The sequence below is a fragment of the Chironomus tepperi genome, unplaced genomic scaffold, assembly GCF_022539635.2.
Source record: "Chironomus tepperi strain 1889 unplaced genomic scaffold, CSIRO-AGI_Ctep_v1 contig_137, whole genome shotgun sequence".
Classification (NCBI taxonomy): Eukaryota; Metazoa; Arthropoda; class Insecta; order Diptera; family Chironomidae; genus Chironomus; species Chironomus tepperi.
Genome location: NW_027226259.1, coordinates 2,261,296 through 2,284,486, shown reverse-complemented (window position 1 = coordinate 2,284,486; position 23,191 = coordinate 2,261,296). Strand labels below are relative to the sequence as shown.

Genomic DNA, 23,191 nt, shown 5'->3' with positions numbered 1-23,191 from the left:
TGGTGCACATAGTTGTGCTTTTTGTTCGCCTTTTTGAAAAATATTGTGCAATAAAAAGTCATACTTTATTCTTTCACTTTTGTGTCTGTTTTTTGCTCTATAGAAAAAAAAGAGTATAGAGAAAGAATGAAAGAACTTTCTTTCCACTCCATTCATTCATTTATTGGTGATGAGAGGAGCAAAGAATGTAGAACTAAAATCTGATAACAAAAAAGAAGAAAAGGAAGAATTATGAAAGTTGTTGAATCTGTTTGTTTCACTACAACACATTAAATAGCTTTTCGTTTCTGCTTTTCTTTTTCAATTTTGTATGAAAGATACACTTATGGTGAATTGGATAGAATAAAATATAGTTTTATAATGACACTTGACCTGATGAATAGAAACTTTCTAAAGTATTTTCGAAACCTTCTTTATAACTTTTCCTCAACTTCCACATTGAATTGTATTCGCAACTTAACGAAATATATCTTAATTCTTACTATTTTTATTTCTTGTTTTAAAGATTTTGTGACTGATTTTTGTTTTACAAAAACCTCAAAGAGGATCCTCAACATTAATTTAAGATAATCTTCAATCATATATGTAACAAACGATACATGACTTACGAAAAATACGAAATGATATCTAACTTAACATTATTTTATTTAATAGATGATGAGATAGAGATAAGAATGCATATGATAAGAAAAACTCTGAAAATGAACGAACGATAACTCAATTGATATTCTTTTACAAAAAGTATAAAAGAAAAGCTGACGAGAATGATAAGAAAAAAAAATGAAATGAAATTTGCACACAAATGCGTATAAAGAATAAGCGCGTGTAAACGCAGAGATGTGAGATAAATTTATTATTCCCAACTGGGATTTTTCCAAGCGCCATACCTATGCATGCTTTTATAAGATAAAGAAGACGATACGAAAGAAAGAAATTTTCAAATAAAGAAACGAATTTATGGTTTTGAAATTCATATGAATTTTCGCGATTTTTTTTTTTTTTTGTTGGAAGAGAAGATGTGGATGAAGAAAAATGAGAAAGAAACATTCCAAAATATCATGAGATTACATTAAGCAACAATTTTCACTAAAAATTCTCAGTCAAAAATATACTTTCTTCATTTTGTGTGAACAAGAAAGGGCGAAAAATCCGTCGCTTCTCATTCTTTTTATTTTTCTGATTCTCGTGAAATGAAAAAGACGAGCAAAAAGAATTGAATGGGTGGATAAGGTCTTCAAATAATAAAATGCGGGATGGATACATATTGAATAAGAGAGACATAACGATTGTTCCAACAATGCTTTGTATGCGAAATACATCCAAATATTATTCCCCATTTGATCGTTTATCTGTTATTTATTTACATGTATATTCTTCTCCTCAGTGCCCTCCTTGAAATTTCCATTGAAACATCATTTGTTGAGGTTTTTCTTTGCCAAAAATAAATTTTGTGGTTTCACTCCAAAACGTTCTTGTCGTTTGAATAAATCAATAATGATTCTATGCGTAAAATTGAAAGATTTTAAAATTTTTTTTTACTAAATTTTTATTCTTCTTTATATTTTCCATTCCTTTTAGATTATCATACTGATATCAATTGATTACCGGGTGCGAAAATCTACAAATGCAAATGCAAGAGGGAAGAAGTATTTTCAAATCTAATAACAATGTATATGAAACATTAAATGAAGTCTTAAAAATTCATTGAGAACAAGAGAAATAAATTTATGCATAGCATATCATATATTGAGACTTTTAAATGAAAATCCCATGTGAACTACAATCATCATAACTTTTTTTTATCGAGAAAGCTTTTTCTAAAGAAAAAAAATCAATCATTCCGAGAAAATCCTTTGAGAGACAAAAAGAAAGGAAGAAAGTTCAACATAATTCTCAAAAAGCGTACTGAAGTTGTCTGGAAAAGTTTTTTTTTTTAATTTTAATTAAAACGCAGTCGACAATTTTAATTTTCATGCACTTTTTCTCCACAACATGACAACAATGTTTCTATCGAAACGAATTAATACAAACAGCAGGAATTGTGGATTGCATTTTCTCTGCCTATTGTTATTGAGATTGTTCATTTTATTGCCATTAACAACTGCAAAATATCACAATAGTGCAAATAGTCAAGAGAGACAATTTCAACGATTTGCAATGGAACCACAAGATCAAACAGCTATTGTTGGCTCTCGTGTTACATTGCCATGTCGTGTTATCGATAAGACAGGACTCATTCAATGGACAAAGGACGATTTTGGATTGGGCGTTCATCGAAATCTCAGTGGATATGAACGCTATTCAATGGTCGGAAGTGACGAGGAAGGTGACTTTTCTCTTGACATTTTTCCAGCGATGCTTGACGATGATGCACGATATCAGTGTCAAGTTAGTGCAGGTGCAAATGGTAAGCAATAATTTACATTTTTATTCAATCTCAATTTTTTATCTAAATATTCAAACATAAATCTTTAATCTAATTCATATAGGAGCACCAGCAATTCGTTCAAGAAGCGCACAAATCACTGTGTTAGTGCCACCAGAGCATCCAAAAATTGTAAAAGGGAATTCGAGCATAGAAGAAATTGTTACGACTGAAGACCGAGAAATCGAATTGGAGTGTGTATCATTGGGTGGAAAGCCACCAGCTGAGGTGAGTTTGATTTTTGAACTCCTTATGTAAAAGTATCTAAAAGTTTGTATGTATGTATATGTGAATGTTGTCAGGACAGCAAATCCCATTATCATTAATCTTATTTCCAATTCATTTATTTTGTGAAATGGAATGCCATTTTCAATTCTTTACTCCTTTTTGTGTAAAAAGCCAATGGAATTTTTAAGAATTTAACTTGCCACCTCTCTTTCGATTTTCCATCTTTCTATTTCTTCCTTTTTTTGTTCTATCAAAAAGACGAGGAGAATTACGTCCCTTAAGAGAACTAAAGAAAATTTTCCCCATATTTTTTGTTTATGTTTACTCTTATATTTCTTACTACATTCCATACTCTTTATTCAATTTCTTTTCATGGTCTTGTGCTTGTATTGGGAATTGATTTCATGTGACATTTCCCCCTATGAAAAACTCATATTATTCTAACGATTTTTCATTTCTTTTTTTTCTCTTTAAATTTCTAAACAAAATCGAGGATTAATATATTCTTTAAAAAAAATAATTGAAGACTATAAATCTGCTCGGGTATAAAAAGTTGAGATTAACTTTGTGATAAGAATGGTTTTCAATTTATTTATAGATCTTTTTTTTGATATTGAAGTTTTTCAAGTGTACAAGTTATAACAAAAATATATAAATATTAAACTTAAAATTTGATGAAAAATGTCTTTGAATAATAAAGTTATTTAAATTTTAAATAGACCGTTAAATTGTAAATTTGCTAAGAATGTAAAAACAAGAAATCCTTTAAATCCCCTACAGAATAATGAAATGTTCAAGTTTAAATTTTTTCTAAATTTATGCATCCGAAGATAAGGCATTTGTGAAGATTTAGTAGCTAAAGTATCCACAGATTTCTCAAGTTTCAATTTTCGTTTAAGAAATCTAGAGCCATAAATTCAAATTTAATTTACCTTAAAGAAATAAAAAAGAATCCTCAATAGACACAGTACATTGCAAAAACAAATGATGCCCATTTGAAGAAAATCCCCAAAGAAATCCAGACTGTTGAGCTCAAAGAACCATAATAAGAAACATGAAAATTTATTTCGTTTCTTTTTTTTTTTTTTTTCAATTTATAAGTCTTCAAAAAACTTTACGAATTAAGGTAAAACGAGATAGGAAAAAAAATCACTAAAACTTTGGAAACTTCAAACTTCTTCAATCAACCACAAAAAAGAGACTAAAAAGTTATTTCTATTATACATAAATACATCGCAACAGCAGATTTTTTGCTTCCACTTTATCCCTCATCATAATAATAAAATCATAAAAATTACTCAACTTTTGAAAATTATTTGATCATTTTTTTCACTGTGCTTCCTTGTACCCATCCATACTTCATGCTTTCTTTTCTTTCTCATGAAAATACTTTCATAATAAGATAGTTTGGTAAGAAAAGAAGAGAGAGTAAGCTATTACAGTATAGATGAAAAAAGGAGAACTTTTCTTCTTTTTTTCATTTTGCATTCCTCTCTTGAGATGCTTTTACTGCTGCTGTTTTTCATATGCTCCATTGTTTATTTCAATGGGAAAGAAATGAAAGGAAAACTTCAATGCGGGACTTAAATAAAGGAAAGAGTACAGGAGAATGGAAAAGTTAAAACATTGCAATTGCAGAAAAAAGTATAAAAAACTGAAAAGGAGATAAACAAGTGTATCTTGAAATTTAAATCTAAGTTTCTTCATTATGAATAAAAAAACAAGTATAGTACACACATAAATACATGGTAAAGAAACGGAGGAAATAAATTTGTGTACATGTGAAGATGCTACAGTAGCTATTACTGTTGGGACTATATGAATATGCGCTACTTCTATGCCGTTCATTCCTAATGAAAGTGACATGAGGTAAAAAAAAAAGTAAGAATTCTCTAAGAAGCAACAACAGAAGCAACTGTATCGCACGAATGAGCTAGATATAAAACTTTAAAGGAATATAACACAACAACCAAGATTTACTAGTGGCATAAGCAAGAAGCTTCTTCGTGGAATTTCTCTCTGTAGTCATGTTAATTTAAAAACTTTTTTCATTTCATATACAACACAACTTTATCAACTACTCTATTCGACTTTCCTTTTCTCTTCGTTGCTTAATATCCTACAAACATTTTTATTTTCTTATATTCAATTTTGCACCCATTTTCCTTTTATTCCGGCGTCTCTTTTCAAAAAATTTTAAAGTTTTCACTGAAAAGATAAAAATTAAAAGTTTATAGTTAAAAGTAAGTCACAGGAGATGAATTTTAATGAGATGGTGTTGTTATTTTATAGTTTTTTTTTCCTTTACTCGAAAAAGCAGCTTCCAACGAGCTTTTTATCTTCTTATCATTTTGCCTGGCACTTTTAGAATAAAAAATTGCAAAAGTGGGTGGATGGGTTAGTGAATTTGTATGAAAAAACGATGGAATGAAATAAACTTTGTAAATGATGAGAAACAAATAAGTTTTTAACTTTTAAAGTTATATAATATCACGAAATTTCCCATCTTTTAAATGAAAATGTTTTTTTTTTTTGTTTTCGAAAAGTCAAGTTTAAAATTCAATTTTTTACATGATGTAATACCTACTTTTATACCTATTCACATGATTGTTGTATCCTATTAATCCTATCAAAATTAAAATAAAGAATTTATAAATTTTATATTTTAGTTTTTTAAAATTAAATTTAAATTTATTCAAATTATTTATTTAATTTTATAGATAACATGGATTGATGGAATGGGAAATGTACTAACATCTGGTGTTGAATATATGAAAAATTTAATGCCAGATAACAAACGGTATGAAGCACGATCAATACTAAAATTAATTCCCAAACGATCTCATCATAACACGACAATCATATGTCAAGCATTAAACTCCGCGGACCGACAAGAGAAGACAGCAAAATTAAAATTGACTGTGAAATATGCACCAAAGGTGACTGTGTCTGTAATAAGTGGTGCATTAGCTAATGAAAAAATTCCCGAAGGAGTCGAAGTGCGACTCGCTTGTCATGCGGAAGCAAATCCAAATGATCTCATGTACAGATGGTATATAAATGGTGAACCAGCCATTGGAGATTATACAACTGAAATGATAATTCACAATATATCTCGAAAATATCATAATTCAATTATTAAATGCGAAGTTCAGAATGCAGTTGGAAAAAGTGAATCAAGTCAATTTCTTGAAATTCGATATGGACCTGCCTTTAAAAGTCATTTAAAGTCTGTTGAAGCTGATGAAGGCGATACAGCGACACTAATTTGTGATGTTGATGGAAATCCTACACCCGATATTGAATGGATCTCTGATACAACCGGAAAGGTAATTTATTTTTCCTCCTACTACCTCACTTAGTCATTATAACGTCTTTGTACATTTGCTTTCCATTTAAATCCTCTTGTATCCATAAAATATTTATGGAAAGGCAAATTATATGATTTTTTTTTACTAAAATAACACACAAAACCCTAATTTCACATCTTCATCCATTTTAATAAGGCACACTCTCTCAAAATGCCAACAATTTTTTTCTTGGCTTATGATTGAATCATTCTTTCCACTTTGCTGGGATTTCAAACACCATTTTTTCTCCATTCTTTGGCAAATGTGAGAGTATTTTAAACACCACAGTTTTTTACTTGTAAAATGTGCGCAGCACTATGAAAAGAATATGCAGACAAAAAAGCAGATACAAATGCTATAAAAATTTTAACCAACATAAAATTTTTAAATAATCCGTGCCATTAAAGATTTACATTGCCATCTCATGAATATTTTTTTTTATATTTTCGGTTGTTGCTTTATTTTTTCTGCCCTTTCAATCTTCTTGAATGACTGCCGAAATAGTCCCTAAATCCCAATGCCAATATATAAACATGCGAAGATGTAAACTGGAAAGAAAAAAAAATGAAAAAAAGGCCTTCGAAAAAAAGAGAATTTTTTTGAAATTCGCAGCCATAAATTCAATTTTAATAGAATTATCCTTTTCTCTTCCTCTACATCGGTATCGTGCAATTTTTCTTCTACTTCAACATTGATGATGGGTTCTAAAACAACAACAATGAAAAAACAAACCATATGAAAAATAAATATAAATGTGTATGGAAAAATAGACGGTCGGAACAAGTGCAAATCTAACATTAACCGTAAAGAATGATCAGGCTGGAAGTTATACATGTCGGGCGAGTGTCATGGGAATTTTTATAGAAGCTTCTGCCTCAATCTATCTTAAGGGTCCACCATCAATCACCTCGTCGAAAAAGCAATTTGGCGTACCAGGCGAAACCGTACAAATTGAATGTGTTGCCTTTTCTACCCCAAAGGTAAAACACATATTATGGTCATATAATGGCAAAGAAATCAATAGTAGTCAGGATGATGACTATACAATTATTGAGGACGCTACTACGTATGGAACGAAATCGACTCTGGTGATACATAAAAGCGATGCAAGACATTTTGGACGTTATAATTGCTCTGTGGAAAATGATTATGGCAAAGACTATGTGGAAATTGTACTAGCTGGCTTACGTAAGTCTTAATTTCTTAAACACACGCAATATGAATAAGAAAAAAAAGTTTTCTAATTATGCAAAGTTAAAGATATCTACAAAAGTATAATAATACCTCTAAATATGTATGTTAAAAATGAAAATTAATTTTCGAAATCTAAGTAGTGATATCAATTTTAAGAAATGGTCTAAATTTTTGCAATAAATTATACCATTAGAGGAATCTGTAGTGTATACATACGTTGAATCATAAGAAAATTTTCTAATATAACTTTCGTAATCTTTTCAGATGACTCCCAAGTCACTTATGTTTTCATTGTTCTGGCAATCATTCTGTTTATTGTTATGGTGGCAATGATTTCGGTGATTTGCATCAAGAGTGGCAAAAGAAAATTGCCCCCAGCTGATATGATATCAGAGGTATGTAAAACCTTATGATTATGTATATATGTGCAAGCATACATATATTTTATTTTATCTACATTCTCCTTCTAAATTACAAAGAGAAACGTTTGCACGCTCACGAAATAGAATTAAACTGTGTGAAAATTTACGACAAATTAAAACTTAACTTTTGTTGATTGCATGAAATGCTTTTCAAGCATTTAAAGTCTTTTACCATTAAGATATTCTAATCTCATGTATATATACATAAAATGAAAAAAAAAAAAAATACAATGATTTAATTCTTTAATTTACAGCATCATATCACGGAGAAAAGCTTTAAAGATAGTGATAGATTTTCAAACACAAGTGAACTCAAAGATCCCGATCGAGATTATTCTGAATATTCTGGTACGGAGAGCACTGCAACTCGTACAGCAATTAATATTTTAGGCAATGGACACTCTGGGAATGGTGGTGTGCCACTTGCTGGCCCAGTAAAATTGCCAAATGATCAGCATCGCTATTCTGGCGACTATAGTGATTTGCATATGGCAACCAAAATCGGTCTTACCAATAATGGATACATTCCTTATAATGATTATACACGCGACTATAGCCCGCCGAACAGTATGCGTTCAAATATTCCTACAAGTTTAAAGAATCATTTAATTTCATCTTCCGGACAGAGTCCATTAATTAATTCAACGCAAAATGTCACCGGTAATGGTGGTATTGATAGTTATACGTTAGGACGTAATCGTGAACTACGTCAGGATAATGGTTTACCAACTATTCCATTGAATACAATGCCTAATGGAATAATAAGTAAGTATTATACTCTGAATCATATAACTAGCAATAAGCGAAAATGCTGTTGTTGTCATGACAATAATAATAAGTATCGTGATAAATTCCTAACCCAAACTACTTCCATTTTAGATCAATCTCTATTGAATAATGTAGATATTCGCTATAGTGCTACATATGGTAATCCATATCTTAAAAATTCGAGCATATCACCACTTCCACCACCAATCACACACCATAAGCCGTATACGGCAAATCCATCAGTCACGCCAGCACCACCTCCATATAATCGAAGTAATAATAGTAACAGCAGTTTCTCATCATCGACTACAATATCAAATAGTGGTAGTTTATTGGGTGGCGCTAATAATCATAACAATAATAATAACATTAGTAACAGTAATCATAATAATAGTGTAGGATTAAGCTATCCAAATAGCAGTAGTAGTGTATCAACTGGAACTACAGTTACGTCATCAACTGCGGCAAGTGCTCAGATAACAAGTCCGTCACGTCAGTTCATTCTTCCAACAAATGGAGATTTAAAGAAAGGTTCGTTAGCTACTCATGTTTAACATTAAATATACTTAGCGTAATGAAAATTAATCATAAGCATTTGAATCATATTTTTTTGTCCATTTTGTTAATATATATATATGGAAAAAAAACTCTTCTAATACTCATCTCTATAGAATATAGAGAGATAAAAATGAAAAGTTAGCTTTTCTTCGATAAGCCTGATTATGTTTGTTATATGTAAAATTCATTCATTAGATAGATTAACAAATATTTAAAACGAAAAGAAAAACGAATTTTAAATAGTTTTCTTTAGTTTTTGTTAACTCAAAAAAGAAATTTTTAAAATTTCAGCGCTTATAAGACTTCATATTTATATTGTTTTATGTTTGATCAAATCTACTAGAACAAAAGTTAATTAATATTCTCTTAAGAAAAAAATCTTTTGAATTTAATCATGTCAATTGTTCAAAAATATTAAATATAAGAATTCTGCTTAGAGTAATACAAAATTATTGAAAATTATATTCTTAATTGTAACGTATCTGTGACAAAATACAGATATGAATTTGTAAACAGAACATAACCCTTATTTCGTGTCAGCTTTTTTGCGGATATCTAACACATGTAAAAAAGTTTGATTCATAAAATATTCATATTCATTCAGAAGCGAGAAACCATCATACAAGCTATATGTGTGAGCCGCTACTAGAAAAATGTATGCCATAAAGTCAATTCAGTAGGATTACATGACTAAATTTTTCATCATATGCACAATCATTTCTTTGAGTGAAGAAATAGTTTTGTTTGACATTCAAATCATATTTTCAATTTATGAACTTTAGTTATCTTAACTAACGAAACTCAAATACGATTATGCCAAAAAAACAAATAATACTTTTGTAATTTTTAAGTTTGTTTAGTTAAATGTACAAAATATTTTGCATTACGTTAAGCATTTTTATTCTATAGATAGATTTAGGAAAAGTTATTGCAACGGCCTAATTCAATAAGAAATATTAAGAATATTATTAGTATTGCAGTGGTTAACAATTTAAGTCTAAAACGGGTTTTAATCCTGTAAAATATTATTTGGAATTTTGCCACTTTTACCAATAAATCATCATATTTCTTATTGAAGATTTATTTTAAAAATTGCGATGATTTTTTAGCTTTAACAATTAACTTCATGATTTGAAATATTTCTTCACTCAAAAATCAATTATAATATTAATTGGTAATGATGATTGGAAGGATGAAGGAAAAAAAATCAAACATCAATTTCATATCAAGTAAGTGGTTTGAAAAAATATATAAAAAAAAAAATCATTATCTACTATGCCAATATACTCATCATGATAAAGTAAAAATTTAAAAATGAATTTTGTGGCCTTAAAACAAACATTCATATTTATATTTACATTTTTCTTTCTTGCATTATACAGCATTTTAATTTACTTTGCAGTGTTTTTCATTTCATAAAATACAATAAGTGCTATCCATACAATGTACATAGTTAATTACACCATGAAATGAAAAGTTTTCAAGTACACTTGAGAATATTTTCATATTTACATGTATGTTTGTTATAAAATGATAAAAAAAAATTAATTAAAAGAAGCTTCCAAGCAGTGAGAATCTCAAAGAGAGATCTCAAAGGATGTATGTCAATTTAATTTACAAATATGAGTTGCAATTATAAAACAAATTCTAGTGTTACAAGAATTTAATGAGATACGAATTTTTCGGCTTTATTTTTCTTACCATATATTAAATATTTTTCTTTCATGGCGTATTTTTTTATGCAAACTCAAACATGCCTTCATGAATTTTTACTTCTTATTTTTCTGATCGGGGATGTTTGAATTTCAAATGTGTATTCGAAGGAAGAAAGCTCAGCATGTGATACAATCTATTTTTAAAGATGTGTAATACGAGAAATTTAATTGCGAGATTGAGATTGCAATGGTAACATAGTCAATTCGAATTTTAAAGCACGTCACTTTGGTAAGAAAAAGGTTGCAAAGTCTATCGTACCTGTTTTTACCCATCAACCTTCACAGCTTTACATTTTCTTCTACTTAAGGATGACATTTTCTTGGATGAAAGGGCACCGTCCTAAAAAGAAAAGGAAAAAGAAAGAATATAATTTCAACAATGAAAATACCCGAAAAATAAAGATGTCTTCTCTGATTTCAGTTTCATTGCCTTCGCTTCATGTCTCTTAAGTCTCCTTTATAGCCAATCTCAAATTGGTCTAATCGTAGTTAAATTTTTTTGTTATGTTCAGACCATTTGACATTCTTGCTCTATTCATTTGAGATCTTTTTACTGATAAATGATGTTTAAAATTAATTAAGCAGACATTTTTTTGGAATTTTTTTAAATACTCAACCCTTGAATGAGAATTATTCATGAAAAAATATCTCTATGGAGATCATAAATCTCAATTTAAAAATTGCGTAATATTGTATGCATCAAAAAATATTCATTTAAGCATGTGAACAAAAAATTACATTTTTTCACTCGCTTATAATTAATTTTAATTTTAATCTACCCCCTCTTGTAAAAATGAGAAAAAAATCCTGACAAATAATACTCAACTCAGTCGAAAAAAATCCACTCTGCAAATTGGACTCTCAATAATAATGAGCGTGACATGTTAAAGGGAGGGAAAACATTTTTCTCGCAGAACTGGATTTATGGTTGATGAATCTGGTATTCTCAATTGAAGATTAAATCTCCTTCATATTGCGATTTTTTGCTTGGTATGCTCATCCATCAGATGTCACCAGAAAAAAAAATCATTTTTATTTTTTAGTTGTTGTTGTTGCTATTATTGTTGTCATTAAACATCGCCAAAAACCGACCTTCAACTCACATTAAACCCTTTGTCATGTCATTTGAAATTAATTCCATGTCAGAGTCGGACTAATGGCATGATTATAATGTCAAAAATTTACCTTTATGTAAATTTATCATCATTAAGAATGATTAAAATTGAAAATTAAATTCATAATACTAAAAATTGATGAAAATACACAAATGAATGATAACATTCAATAACACTTCAAAAATAAAAGTATTTTTGCATTAATAAATTTATAATATTAATGCAAAAGGAAGTTGTTGACTGATCAAATTAAAAAATCACTATGTTTAAAATATAAAAAATACTGTAGTTAAGCCAATTTTTTCCCCTAAAAATAAATGAGAAACGATGTTGATTTTTACAATTTATAATATAATATTTTTAGCTAGCGAAATATTGTATATTTGGGCGAAGATAATTATTGATATTATCTCAATATTGATTATGTACATATCTAATTTTAAGAAGAATACCTATATCAAATTTAAAATCAATTATTTCTATTTTAAAACATTTATAAGAGTTTGCAGTCGAATTATATGACAAAAAATTATTTATTGTCTTGGTGACTTCCTTGAGGGATCGTTCATTTATAACGTAATGCTCTTTGAGGAGAGAATCAAATCAATTCGTGTTACGTAGTTCATGAACGATTCCATGATGTTGAATGAACTTTTTAATTAAGAGAAATGTAAACTTGTGCAATCCAAAGTTAAATTTTATTTTAAAACTGATGAAAAAATAAATTTAAATTTCAAACAAAAGTTCATTCAAATTCAAGAAAGATTACAATGTTTGAAGGAACTTGATTTTTGTTCTCAAAAGAAAAATTTATTTGCAAAATAAAAACCAAAAAAGAGACGCTTTAAAATAAACTCAAGAAAATTTACTTTTTTATGAGAATTTTAAAACGAATTCTTAAAATAAACAAATAAAAAGGGAAAAATGTTGACTAGAAAATTCTTTAATTTACATAAAGAAATTCTTTTTTTTTTAAGAAAGATAAAAAATTTTCTTGTGTTTTTGAAAAATTTCAGCAAAAATTCAATGTTAAAAAAATCTTTTCTAGCCCTTAATATGAAGAAAAAAAATACTTGCTCTAAGTAAAAAGAATGAAATTCCTTTCCCGTTCCTTAAATATACTCACTTGTCGTCTCATATCACTCGCCATGAGAACAATTTTTTTTTCTTCTGCAAATGTTCTCTTTTCAACAAAAAAGGAAGTTCTCAAAGAACAAACATTTATTTAAAGATTTAAAAAAATAGAAAAAAAAACTTTTTTTCTGTTTGTCGAGATTTTAAGATATCTCGCATAGATTTCATTGAGAATATAATCAATTGGAAAAATGTTTCTATACTTTCAAAAAAAAAAGAAAAGAAAAATTAAACAAAAAGTAGATTTTAAGAAAAATAAATGAAAATGATAGAATATTGAAAATTAAAATTGATAATGAAAAGTTTTATTGATAGTAAAAAATAAATAAAACAAAAATGAAAAATTATTTTTTAGAAAACAAACAAATATGTGTTTTTTTTCAAACCTACAAATCGTAAAGTACTTTGAAATTTTCAGCTAGCAATTAATTTTACAAATATAATTTTTCTGAGCGACATAAATGCTTTGTTAACAATTTATATGAAAGCCTTCATCTTATATTATTATTATTATTATTATTTTTATTATTATTAATATTGTTAGCTACTTTGTATCACTCAGGCTCGCTACCTTAAACCAGAAAAATTAAAAGATTTTCAGGATTTGGTTGACACCCATTGGCAGTTTATCAATAGTTTACATAAAGCTATTATGAATTTTTTATTATTCTTGTCTGAAAATGACTTGATAGCTCAAAAAATTTACGAGAAAATCTATTCATAAGGATCTTATTTTGAAAGCTTAACATATTCCGTTTTATAATATTTTGAATGCATATTATGGACAAGTTATGTTTATATTTATTGAAGGCAGCTTTATCATGCCTTATGTGTCTCAACTTTTCACATCACATATGCCTTTGACCTAAATTTTCACATCATAACCTCGCGTACGCATCGGAATATATTATCATAGAATTTTTGTCCTTTTTACAATCTCTTGTATGCAATAATACAGCATAGAGATAGTTAGATACATGAATATATGAATGAGAAAAGGCATTTAGTAAAAGGACATCCTTGTTGCTTCAATTTGACTCTTTCAATCCTCCCAATGTAATATGCAAATATGTACAGATACATTTTTATACAAGTATTGTGTCTGTCCATCTATATGTCACGTAAATGACAATGGATTTTTAAATCATTCATATGAATGATACCAAATATTCCTGAATATTTGAGATATGGGCTCGAAAAGAAATTGGTATATTCATTCTAGAAATATATTGAAATGTGACATGAACTTGAATATTTGTGAGTCTCTAAAAGAAAGGAAAGAAAAAAGCAGAATTATTTTATTTTAACCACATTCTCACTATTTATGACATTTTTAAGTTCTTCTTATGAAATTTATAGAAAGGAAAATTCAATGACGATAAAAATTGTTTTACGATTCTCACACACCAGTTTCTTTTCCTTTTTAACACATTTGCTGTTGGACAAAGAAATAAATTTTAAGTATTTGTTTTGTTTCGGTACAATTCTCTTATAAATGTCTTATGGTCTGACTTTTAAGAAGTGGATTTATATAAATGTATTCAAAGGAGAATGTAACTTTCTGAATTTATAGCTCCATGATTCAAAAATTGGAACTAAGATTTAGGTGAGTAGAAAAGTGAAAAATATATTCACTATTGATATTTATATATAATTGATTTAAACAATCACCAATGCGTCTTTATGTATACTTAAGAAATTTTTTCACTTTTTGTCATCCTTTCAATTTTTGCAAAACACACATTTTAGGGGTAAATTTTATCTATCACAACCAGCCTTCGCACTTTATCTGTATTTATGTATAAATATTTTAAAAGCCTTATCGATACACACAGATAAATTTTTTATAGTTTTCCAATTTTCAAATACTTTTGATGAATGAGTTCTCTTTCTCTCCATGTTAACCTACAGAATGTATATACAAAACGTAAACCCTGTTCATGGAAGGGCACAATACAACAGTATATTCTCAAAAAAAAAATTTTTTGGTGTGTTTTATCGATAATTTATGGGAAGATTCGTTGCACCGGAATAGTATAAAGGGAATCATTTTATGTTTGTATATATAGCTAATAGTTTGCTACTCAGGGATGTTAGATTTCATTGATTATTGGAAAATGACTCAGAAAATAGATTTTTATAAACATTTTTTTTTTCAATTTTGTGATCAAAACCCAAAATAAATGATACTAATCATTTAAGCATGAGGAGAAAAAAAACACAATGAGATTGAGTTTTTCAATAGTATTCTTTGATTTGAAAACAAATTTGCAATAATCTAGATGGTTTTTTGTCAAAAAATTTATGTGTCTGATTTTTTATGCTAAAAAGGGTTTGTGTAGGTTAAAATCATATGTAAAATCATTGTAGATGATTTTTTGTTTTACGTAATTCACTAAATTCATACCGATAAGATTATTTCGACCCTAAAATTTTCATCATGCTATCAATTCAATTTTTCATGCCAAATCAATTTTTAATAATCATCACCTCTGCATAACCAAATTTTTCGTCGTCCTTGTTTTTTCATTCCATTCAATTTTTATCCTTGTTTACTATTTTTTCTCACTCACTCTTTCATTACATAGCAATGAGGAATTGATAAAATACAATTTCACTGCACAAATACCAAACAGCTATAGCTTCTATGAATATGAATTTATGTATGAACAGAAACAAGTAAGCAAGGCATTATCAAATATCCTATATATTTCATGTTTCATAACCCTTCGAAAAATTTCTATTTGAATAAAAGGAATTTACCTAATAATTTGGACAAAATGAACAATGTTGTGTAGAACCTTTTTGAAATATTAGTGTATGCATGAAACGAGTAAAAATAGTGAAGAAAATTTTTCCTGGCAACGGTAAATTGAATGAAAAAAATTCCTGTGCATACCCGCAACAAATAATATTGAAGGTATAGACTTTTTGTTTAAGCTAGAGTTATGTGTAAAAGAATTTCATTCAGTTGTGTTTCTGTGACTAAACTCGCCTGATCAAAAAAAATAAGAGGATACGATTAGTGTTTTTGTGCTGATTGTCATAAATTATCCTTTTCAAGTGAAGATTTTCTTTAAAATTTTAAAATTGGCGATTCCTGTTGTCAAAATGCAAGATTAAATTTATGTTTTTCTAACATAAATGAAAAGGATGTTAAGCTGGAGCTACGACGATCAAAAGAATCAAATGGCGAATCCGTTTCCATTTATGCCTGGACGAAAATCTAGTATTCCTTTGGTATGAAATGAAAATTGTGGAAATAAAAAATAAATTTCCATATGAATTAAAAATAATATAGAACAGTAGGAACATGAAAATTTTTCATCGAGGAGCATACGAGAACAGGAAGTGTAATAAAAATAATAATAACGATGGCAAAGGAGAGAAAAATTACTCAAGTCGTTCGTAATCTTTTCATGTTCTTCATATCCTTTTCGCTTTTTTTCTCATTTCGCAAAAATAAAGAAACTGAATAAAAAGAGAAAGGAAAGCCATCGCAATTGAAAAATAAATATGGCAAATGAAAAATTCATTTTTTCCGTCTTCTCTAAAAAAAATCCTCGGTGGTATTTCTTCTATTTTCCATAAGCAACGATTTCTATAGAAATACTTTTAGAAAAATAAAAATATCTATGATAGACAGGACGAAAAAGGGAAATGAGGTCGCGGCAAAATGAAAAAATGAAAGACTTATATAAGTCTCATGCAATTGAACAATGACGTCACACAAATGATTTGCATAATCCTCGTTTTTATTATTCATATATATTTTCCGCGATTTTCTTCAGCATTAAATTGGAAAGCAAGTAAATGTAAAGTGAAATGTGGGGGAGGAAAGCAAAGCTGTCGTGACTTTATCCTTACAACTTGAACTATGAGAAGTTGACGGCAACGAAAGATTTCATGTTGATCCTTATTTTGCGATGTACTCATCAATAATAAATAACAGGAATATTGATGAGCTACATTATAAAAATGATTTCTTAAGGGGAATAGAGAAAACACGAATGGAAATTTAAGGAATGCTTGTTTTGTTTTATTCAAAATTGATTTTTTTTTCTTTTATGTTTCTATCTATTTTTTTATAGTTTTTGAACCTTCACCAATATTTTCAATAGGTCACATAAACTGAATGAAAGAAAAATATATTTTTTCATATCTGCAAGCTACAAAAAAATCTATATTTCATCCTCGTTACTCGTTTTCGTATACAGCTTTATGTACATTGTTTGTAGCATCGGAAAAATCAACAAGCAAATTTGGTTCAAGATTAAAAAAAAGTGAGAGAGATTTTTCCCCATTTCGGAGAACTATACAAAGCATGAAGTGGAACATGCCATTTGTGGAAAGTCGAACGTTCGATACTCGATTAACAAAAAGTGCTTTGCTGCCAAGCTATGGAACAAATGCAACAAATAAATATCAACGTCCTGATTATCGACAATTCAAGTCCAATTATCCCAAAGAAAGTTTTCGTTGCTTTTTTGAAATAATTTTTTCTTACATAAATTTTTGGTTTTCATTTTCTTCACAAATTTAATACTATTAATTATTTAATGCTTACTAATTTCATCTAAAACATTTCAAAAACACATTCATAATCGTTTAGTATTCGCCATGAAAATTGCACAAACATCCTTATATTATTGGATTTAATTTTCACATTATTGACTCAATTTTAACAGCTTCTGTATTTTTTTTATCATCTCCAAAAATTTTTGTTATCACAATAAGAGCTTCTTATGAAAATTTTCTTTCATCATGTGCCAACAAAATGTAAGACTAAGACTTTAAAACCCCATAAAAAACGCATTAAACAGCATTAAACATATTTATATAAAAGGATTTAAAAGTTCACAAAATTCTCTACACATACGTTCAACATAAACATAAGCAGTAATAACAAAATCTCTCATATTTTTTTTTTTCAATATTCCCTTTCAATACTCGCAGACATTTGCAGAAATGTGACATGAACGTTCAATTGATAATGTCAGTCATATCATGCTTGAGGTCATAATAAATTTTCTTTCGCTCTCATCGAACAAACGTCATTTTTTTAATTTTGTATCATTTTCAAACTTAATTCCTGTGTACTATGTGACATTAATATGAATGACATGTATTTTACAGCCATGGAGTACAAATGTTCCATGTAATCCTTCTTCTGAGGATTCTGGTCCAAAGAAAATTGGCAGTTATTATGAAGTAAATTAAGTTAAGAAAAAATATATATTTATATTTAAAAAAAGAAAGAATTATGAAAATATAATGCTCTCACACTTTAATGCTATTTCCCTTAGAGCGAGTTTCATAATTTTATTAAATAAGCCTTTAAAGAGATAAAAAAAATGGTTAGAAAAGAAAACTTTTTTAGGCACCAAAACAAAAATCTGAATGGCGTAATGCGGTAGGCTATGAAAATGTAGACATCACCCCATTGCCCGCACATCCAACAACTAATCAACTTGTTCAACCTTGTTTTGTGCCTTCCGGCATGTCAACGGAACCACTGAATTTTCCAAATCTTGTCACTGGATTCGAGGTTTGTTGTTTTTTCTCCTCTTCTCTTTTCATCTTCTTTTTCATATTATGAAATATTTATGAACATTCCATGAACGAACAAAAAAAAAACTTTTCTGTGTAAATAATGTTTTGACAGAGAAATCCACAGCATGCGGCAAGAGCAGCTCTTTATACGAGATTTACACCGAGTGAATGGAGTCAACATTGCATTGCAACCTACAATGATTCTGACACGAATAGAAATCATGCGGAAAGAATGCGCTCGGAAGCTGTGCGATTAATTCGAGAAACACATGAAAAAACTTCACAGGTTCTTTAATTAAGACTGAAGTTTTTCTTATCTTTCAAAACTATAATAATAACAATTTGCAGGGTCAACGTGATGCAGGTAGACGATTAGGTGAACGTTTGACCGATATCACATTTTGGAGAAATGAATTAAATACAGAATTAGAGGCATTGGTAGCAGAGGCTGCTCAACTTACCGATACAAAAAGGAATGTCCAAAAGGCCATTCAAGATCTTGAAGCGCCATTGCACATTACTCAAGAATGTCTTTATCATCGTGAAAATCGTAAAGGAATTGATCTAGTTCACGACCATGTTGAGAAAAGTCTTTTGGTAGAGGTTGATAATTTGCGTTCATGCCAAGAAAAACTCAACAGTTGCCTTAGTAAAATTAATCAACAATTATCTGATTTACGTTCTTCACAATTTCAATTAGAAGATGATTTGACACATAAAGAATCCGCTATCGGTATCGATTCTGTGTGCCACCAATTAAATAATTTTTCACGAGGTATAAATTACTTTGGTGGTATCGAGAAAGTAGATCCAACAATAAGTACCGTTGGTACATGGGCTGCATCATCAAGTTTAAATATAAATCGGTAAAGAAGTTTTCAATATGAATTGAAGTGTTTAAAGCAAACAGAATAAAAAAATCTAGTATTTTTTTTTAAATTAATTTCTTTATTGAAGCTCACAGGCTGAACGCGGTAAATCAGCACAATTACGATCTGATGCAGAGGCTTTAATAAATGCATGTGCAACATCAGTTTGGGATTGTTGGAGTAATACAAATAATTCATTAAATCGTCGTGCATCAGAGGTGATGGAAGCAAAGAGCAAAGTTCAACTACACCTTCATAAAGTGCAACAGGAGATTTTTGACGTTGAAAAGCACATCGAGATGTTACGAAAGGCCATTAATGATAAATCTAATCCTCTAAAAGTGGCACAAACACGCTTAGAAGCTCGAGCTCATCGTCCTGATTTGGAATTGTGTCGTGATAATGCTCACGTGCGTTTAGTTGAGGAAGTGTGTGATATTCAGGAGTCTGTGGGAGCTTTACAACGTAAATTACAAAATGCTGAAGCACATCATCAAAGCTTACTTAAAACTAAATCTGGATTAGAAGGAAACCTTAAGTATAAGGTTGATGCTCTGTTCATAGATCGCGAGAAATGCATGGGTATCAGACGTTCCTTTCCAGTTAATAATACAATTAAATACTAAAACAAAATGATGAGTTAGCACCATATGAGAGCACCAAAATTTTATCGTTACTAGTTCGTAATTAAAAACTACTATAAATAGGTATGCATTAAAAGCACACTGCTAGTCAAATCTGTGTCAAATTCATCAAAATATTAAATAAATTCAAACTTTATTTAAGGAGAATTCAACGCTTAGAAACAAATTTTTTTTTTATAAAAACACAATCGGCTGTAATCTTCACTTAGGTAATTTATGTTAATTAAATTGAATTCTTAAGCTATCAAAAGAAACGGTCAAAAAAAATTTGAATTTTTTCATGCACTTTGCTACATCACTGACTGAAAAAATTTTTGACTTTTTTTTTCGTCTACTTTCTAACGTTTTTTTGAATTTCAAATTAGTTTTGTAGTTAAAAGAGGCCGGCGAATCAATAAAAATTGTGTGAAAATGAAAATCTTCGTCTGTATCCTGTTAATTATATATTCAGTAAGTCAAAGTCATGCTGAATTGAAAAAGGAAACTCTCGTTTTGTTAGACAATCTAGCTACACGTGAAACTCACTCAATTTTCTTCAAAAGTTTGCAAGGTAAGTTTTATTTTTTAGGCCACATCATCTTTTATGTTTTATAAAATTTTATTAATCCATTAGATCGTGATTTTAAGCTAACATTTAAACTTGCTGATGATCCAAATCTTCAATTAGCAAAGTATGGAGAGTATTTATATCAAAATGTAATAATTTTTTCACCATTGACCGAGAGTTTTGGAGGCTCAATTTCAGTAGAAGAAATTACACAATACATTGATAATGGCGGAAATGTTTTAGTCACTGGATCTGCTACTTCGGGAGAAGCAATTAGAGAACTAGCAACAGAAGTTGGATTTGAGTTAGACGAAGAGAATGCTTCAGTTATTGATCACATGAACTACGATCAAATTCTTGATATTGGAGACCATACAACAATTGTCGCATCGCCCAAAAATCTTATTGATTCGGAAACGATCGTTGGAAACAAAAACATCAAACCATTATTATATCGTGGAACTGGAATAATTGCGGATCGTGAAAATCCCTTAGTTCTTCCGCTTTTAACTGCTGATTCTACAGCTTATAGTTATATACCAGACTCTCCAATTAAGGAATACCCACATGCTGTTGGACGAAACACAATTTTAATTGCTGCACTTCAAGCACGAAACAATGCACGTATTGTCTTCTCTGGATCACTTTTCTTCTTTTCTGATGAAGCAATCATGTCACAAGTTAAAAAAATTGGTGACAGAGAAACTCATGAAAAATCTGGAAATCTCGATGTTATTAATGCCATTAGCAAATGGTGTTTCAAAGAAGTTGGACAAATTCGCGTTAAATCAGTTAAACATCACAAAGAAGGAGAAAAAGAAGCACCCGCAAGCTATACAATAACTGATCCTGTTGTCTATACAATTGAAGTCGAACAACTCATTGATGGTAGCTGGAAGGCATTTAGTGCTAATGATTTGCAGCTTGAATTTGTACGTATTGATCCATTTGTACGACTTACATTAAAGTCAGTTGGAGGTGGAAAATATCAAGCGAAATTTAAAATTCCTGATGTTTATGGTGTTTATCAATTTAAAGTAGATTATGATCGTGTTGGATTAACTCGATTGTATAGTACAACTCAAGTATCAGTAAGACCATTGCAACATACTCAGTATGAACGCTTCATTCCGAGTGCGTATCCATATTATGCTAGCGCATTTTCAATGATGTTTGGTGTTTTTGTATTTTCATTTGTGTTCCTCTACTTTAAAGATAAGCCTGAAAAAATTGAGGCTGAAAAGAAAACAAATTAATATTCTTAAGTATTTTATAAAATGATAGAGTTAGTATAAAACAAACATCATTTTATTGGAACATTTAACCATAGAATAACATCTTTGTACCATTCAAAATGAATGAATAAATTCATCAAATTTTATGTTCTATATAATTTTTACTAATAATTTTTTTTAAAAAAATCAATTTTCCTCTACTAACAATTCAAATATTAGTTGAAGTTTTGTTTTTATTGACTATATATAGACAGATGCTAAGAGCATTTAAATCGCCAGAATTGGTTTAAGTTCACCTTTGTTAAAACATAGCATCTCCGGCACGACCAATAAATGGAACTAGAACTGGCGTTGACTTTTTATAAATTTTGTATTCTTCGTTGTTACCAAACTTAGCATCAGCACTTTTTTCTAAAAGAGGAATTCCACTAACAAAAATCAGTAGTAAAGCAACAAATACTGGAGATATGAAAACGCCATATGATTGAGATCCACTAAATGCGATAAGAGCAAATGAAGTCCACAGCAAAATTTCTCCAAAATAATTTGGATGCCTAGAATATTTCCATAGACCAGATTTCATAAATTTTTCCTTATTTTCTGAATCTGAACGAAATTTAAGTTTTTGATAATCAGCTATAGTTTCACATAAAAATCCACATATATATAAAGTGAATCCAATATAATCAAGAACTTTGAATTGAAATATTTTTTCTCTTTGACTTGTTATAAACAACGGAAGTAACGTCAAAAATACCCATACACCTTGTAGTGTCCATGTCATAAAAAATCTATAGTTATTTTTCTTGATTTCAGTAAATCGTGAATCAACTCCATTATTATTTTTAATTCTTGTAAACAAAAATGCTCCCAAACGAACAGTCCAGAACATTACGAGTAAATTTAGTAACATAATTCTTTTGCTGTAATGTTTACTGATGATCGAATTGATGATCGTTGTCGAAATAAATGTTAAACTTCCCATTATATCATAATATTTTTCTGTTCTCTCATTTCCAAAAAATCCACCAGCATGAATGAAGAAAATCCATTGAATTCCAATCGTGAATAATGCAATATAATGAAGTGTGAAATTATTTTCGATTTCAACTGCATATGCTATGGATTGTGTTAATACACAACAAATCGCCACAACAATTATTGGTCCCAAACAATTATTCATTTTTTTAAAAAAAAAAAATCACTAAATAATGATGACTGCTTCAATGCTCAAAATATACTACTTAATGAAAAATCTTATCTAGACTTGTCGTGTTCATTTGTTATTATTACACGATTTTTTTAAATTATTTAACTTCGTTACAATAGATCTTCTCACACTCTTACATCGGCAATAACCGATAGAAAATACAAAAATGTATCGATCGTTGTAGCAACAAGGTACAAAAAGTTTTTTTTAGAACTAAATTACTA

At 29.2% G+C, this 23,191-nt stretch overlaps 4 protein-coding genes across 5 annotated transcripts in view; 3 read left to right on the top strand and 1 right to left on the bottom strand.

Moving 5' to 3' along the window:
- The window catches only part of LOC139087742 (irregular chiasm C-roughest protein-like), a 114,099-nt gene extending 104,997 nt beyond the window's left edge, over positions 1-9,102 (top strand). For both annotated transcript variants that reach the window (XM_070636643.1, XM_070636642.1), the window contains 7 exons: positions 1,579-2,407; positions 2,490-2,653; positions 5,374-5,982; positions 6,774-7,191; positions 7,462-7,592; positions 7,874-8,384; positions 8,499-9,102. In XM_070636643.1, coding sequence (XP_070492744.1) covers positions 1,993-2,407; positions 2,490-2,653; positions 5,374-5,982; positions 6,774-7,191; positions 7,462-7,592; positions 7,874-8,384; positions 8,499-8,941 — 2,691 coding nt within the window. In that variant the 5' untranslated portion in view covers positions 1,579-1,992 and the 3' untranslated portion in view covers positions 8,942-9,102. The remainder of the gene's footprint in view (positions 1-1,578; positions 2,408-2,489; positions 2,654-5,373; positions 5,983-6,773; positions 7,192-7,461; positions 7,593-7,873; positions 8,385-8,498) is intronic.
- Positions 9,103-16,098: 6,996 nt separating this feature from the next.
- Positions 16,099-20,114, top strand: LOC139087924 (tektin-3-like). Its single transcript, XM_070636895.1, has 6 exons — positions 16,099-16,149; positions 18,046-18,120; positions 18,290-18,457; positions 18,575-18,748; positions 18,811-19,328; positions 19,420-20,114. The coding sequence occupies exons 1-6, from the start codon at positions 16,099-16,101 to the stop codon at positions 19,955-19,957; spliced, it is 1,524 nt and encodes a 507-aa protein (XP_070492996.1). The 3' UTR covers positions 19,958-20,114.
- Positions 20,115-20,353: 239 nt separating this feature from the next.
- On the top strand, positions 20,354-21,915 carry Ost48 (dolichyl-diphosphooligosaccharide--protein glycosyltransferase non-catalytic subunit Ost48). The gene is made up of 2 exons (XM_070636820.1): positions 20,354-20,525; positions 20,589-21,915. Exons 1-2 carry the CDS (start codon positions 20,387-20,389, stop codon positions 21,776-21,778), a joined length of 1,329 nt encoding a protein of 442 aa, XP_070492921.1. The 5' UTR covers positions 20,354-20,386; the 3' UTR covers positions 21,779-21,915.
- A 143-nt stretch (positions 21,916-22,058) lies between these two features.
- Positions 22,059-22,940, bottom strand: LOC139087923 (uncharacterized). The gene has a single exon (XM_070636893.1). It carries the CDS (start codon positions 22,938-22,940, stop codon positions 22,059-22,061), a length of 882 nt encoding a protein of 293 aa, XP_070492994.1.
- Between the last annotated feature and the right edge of the window lie 251 nt (positions 22,941-23,191).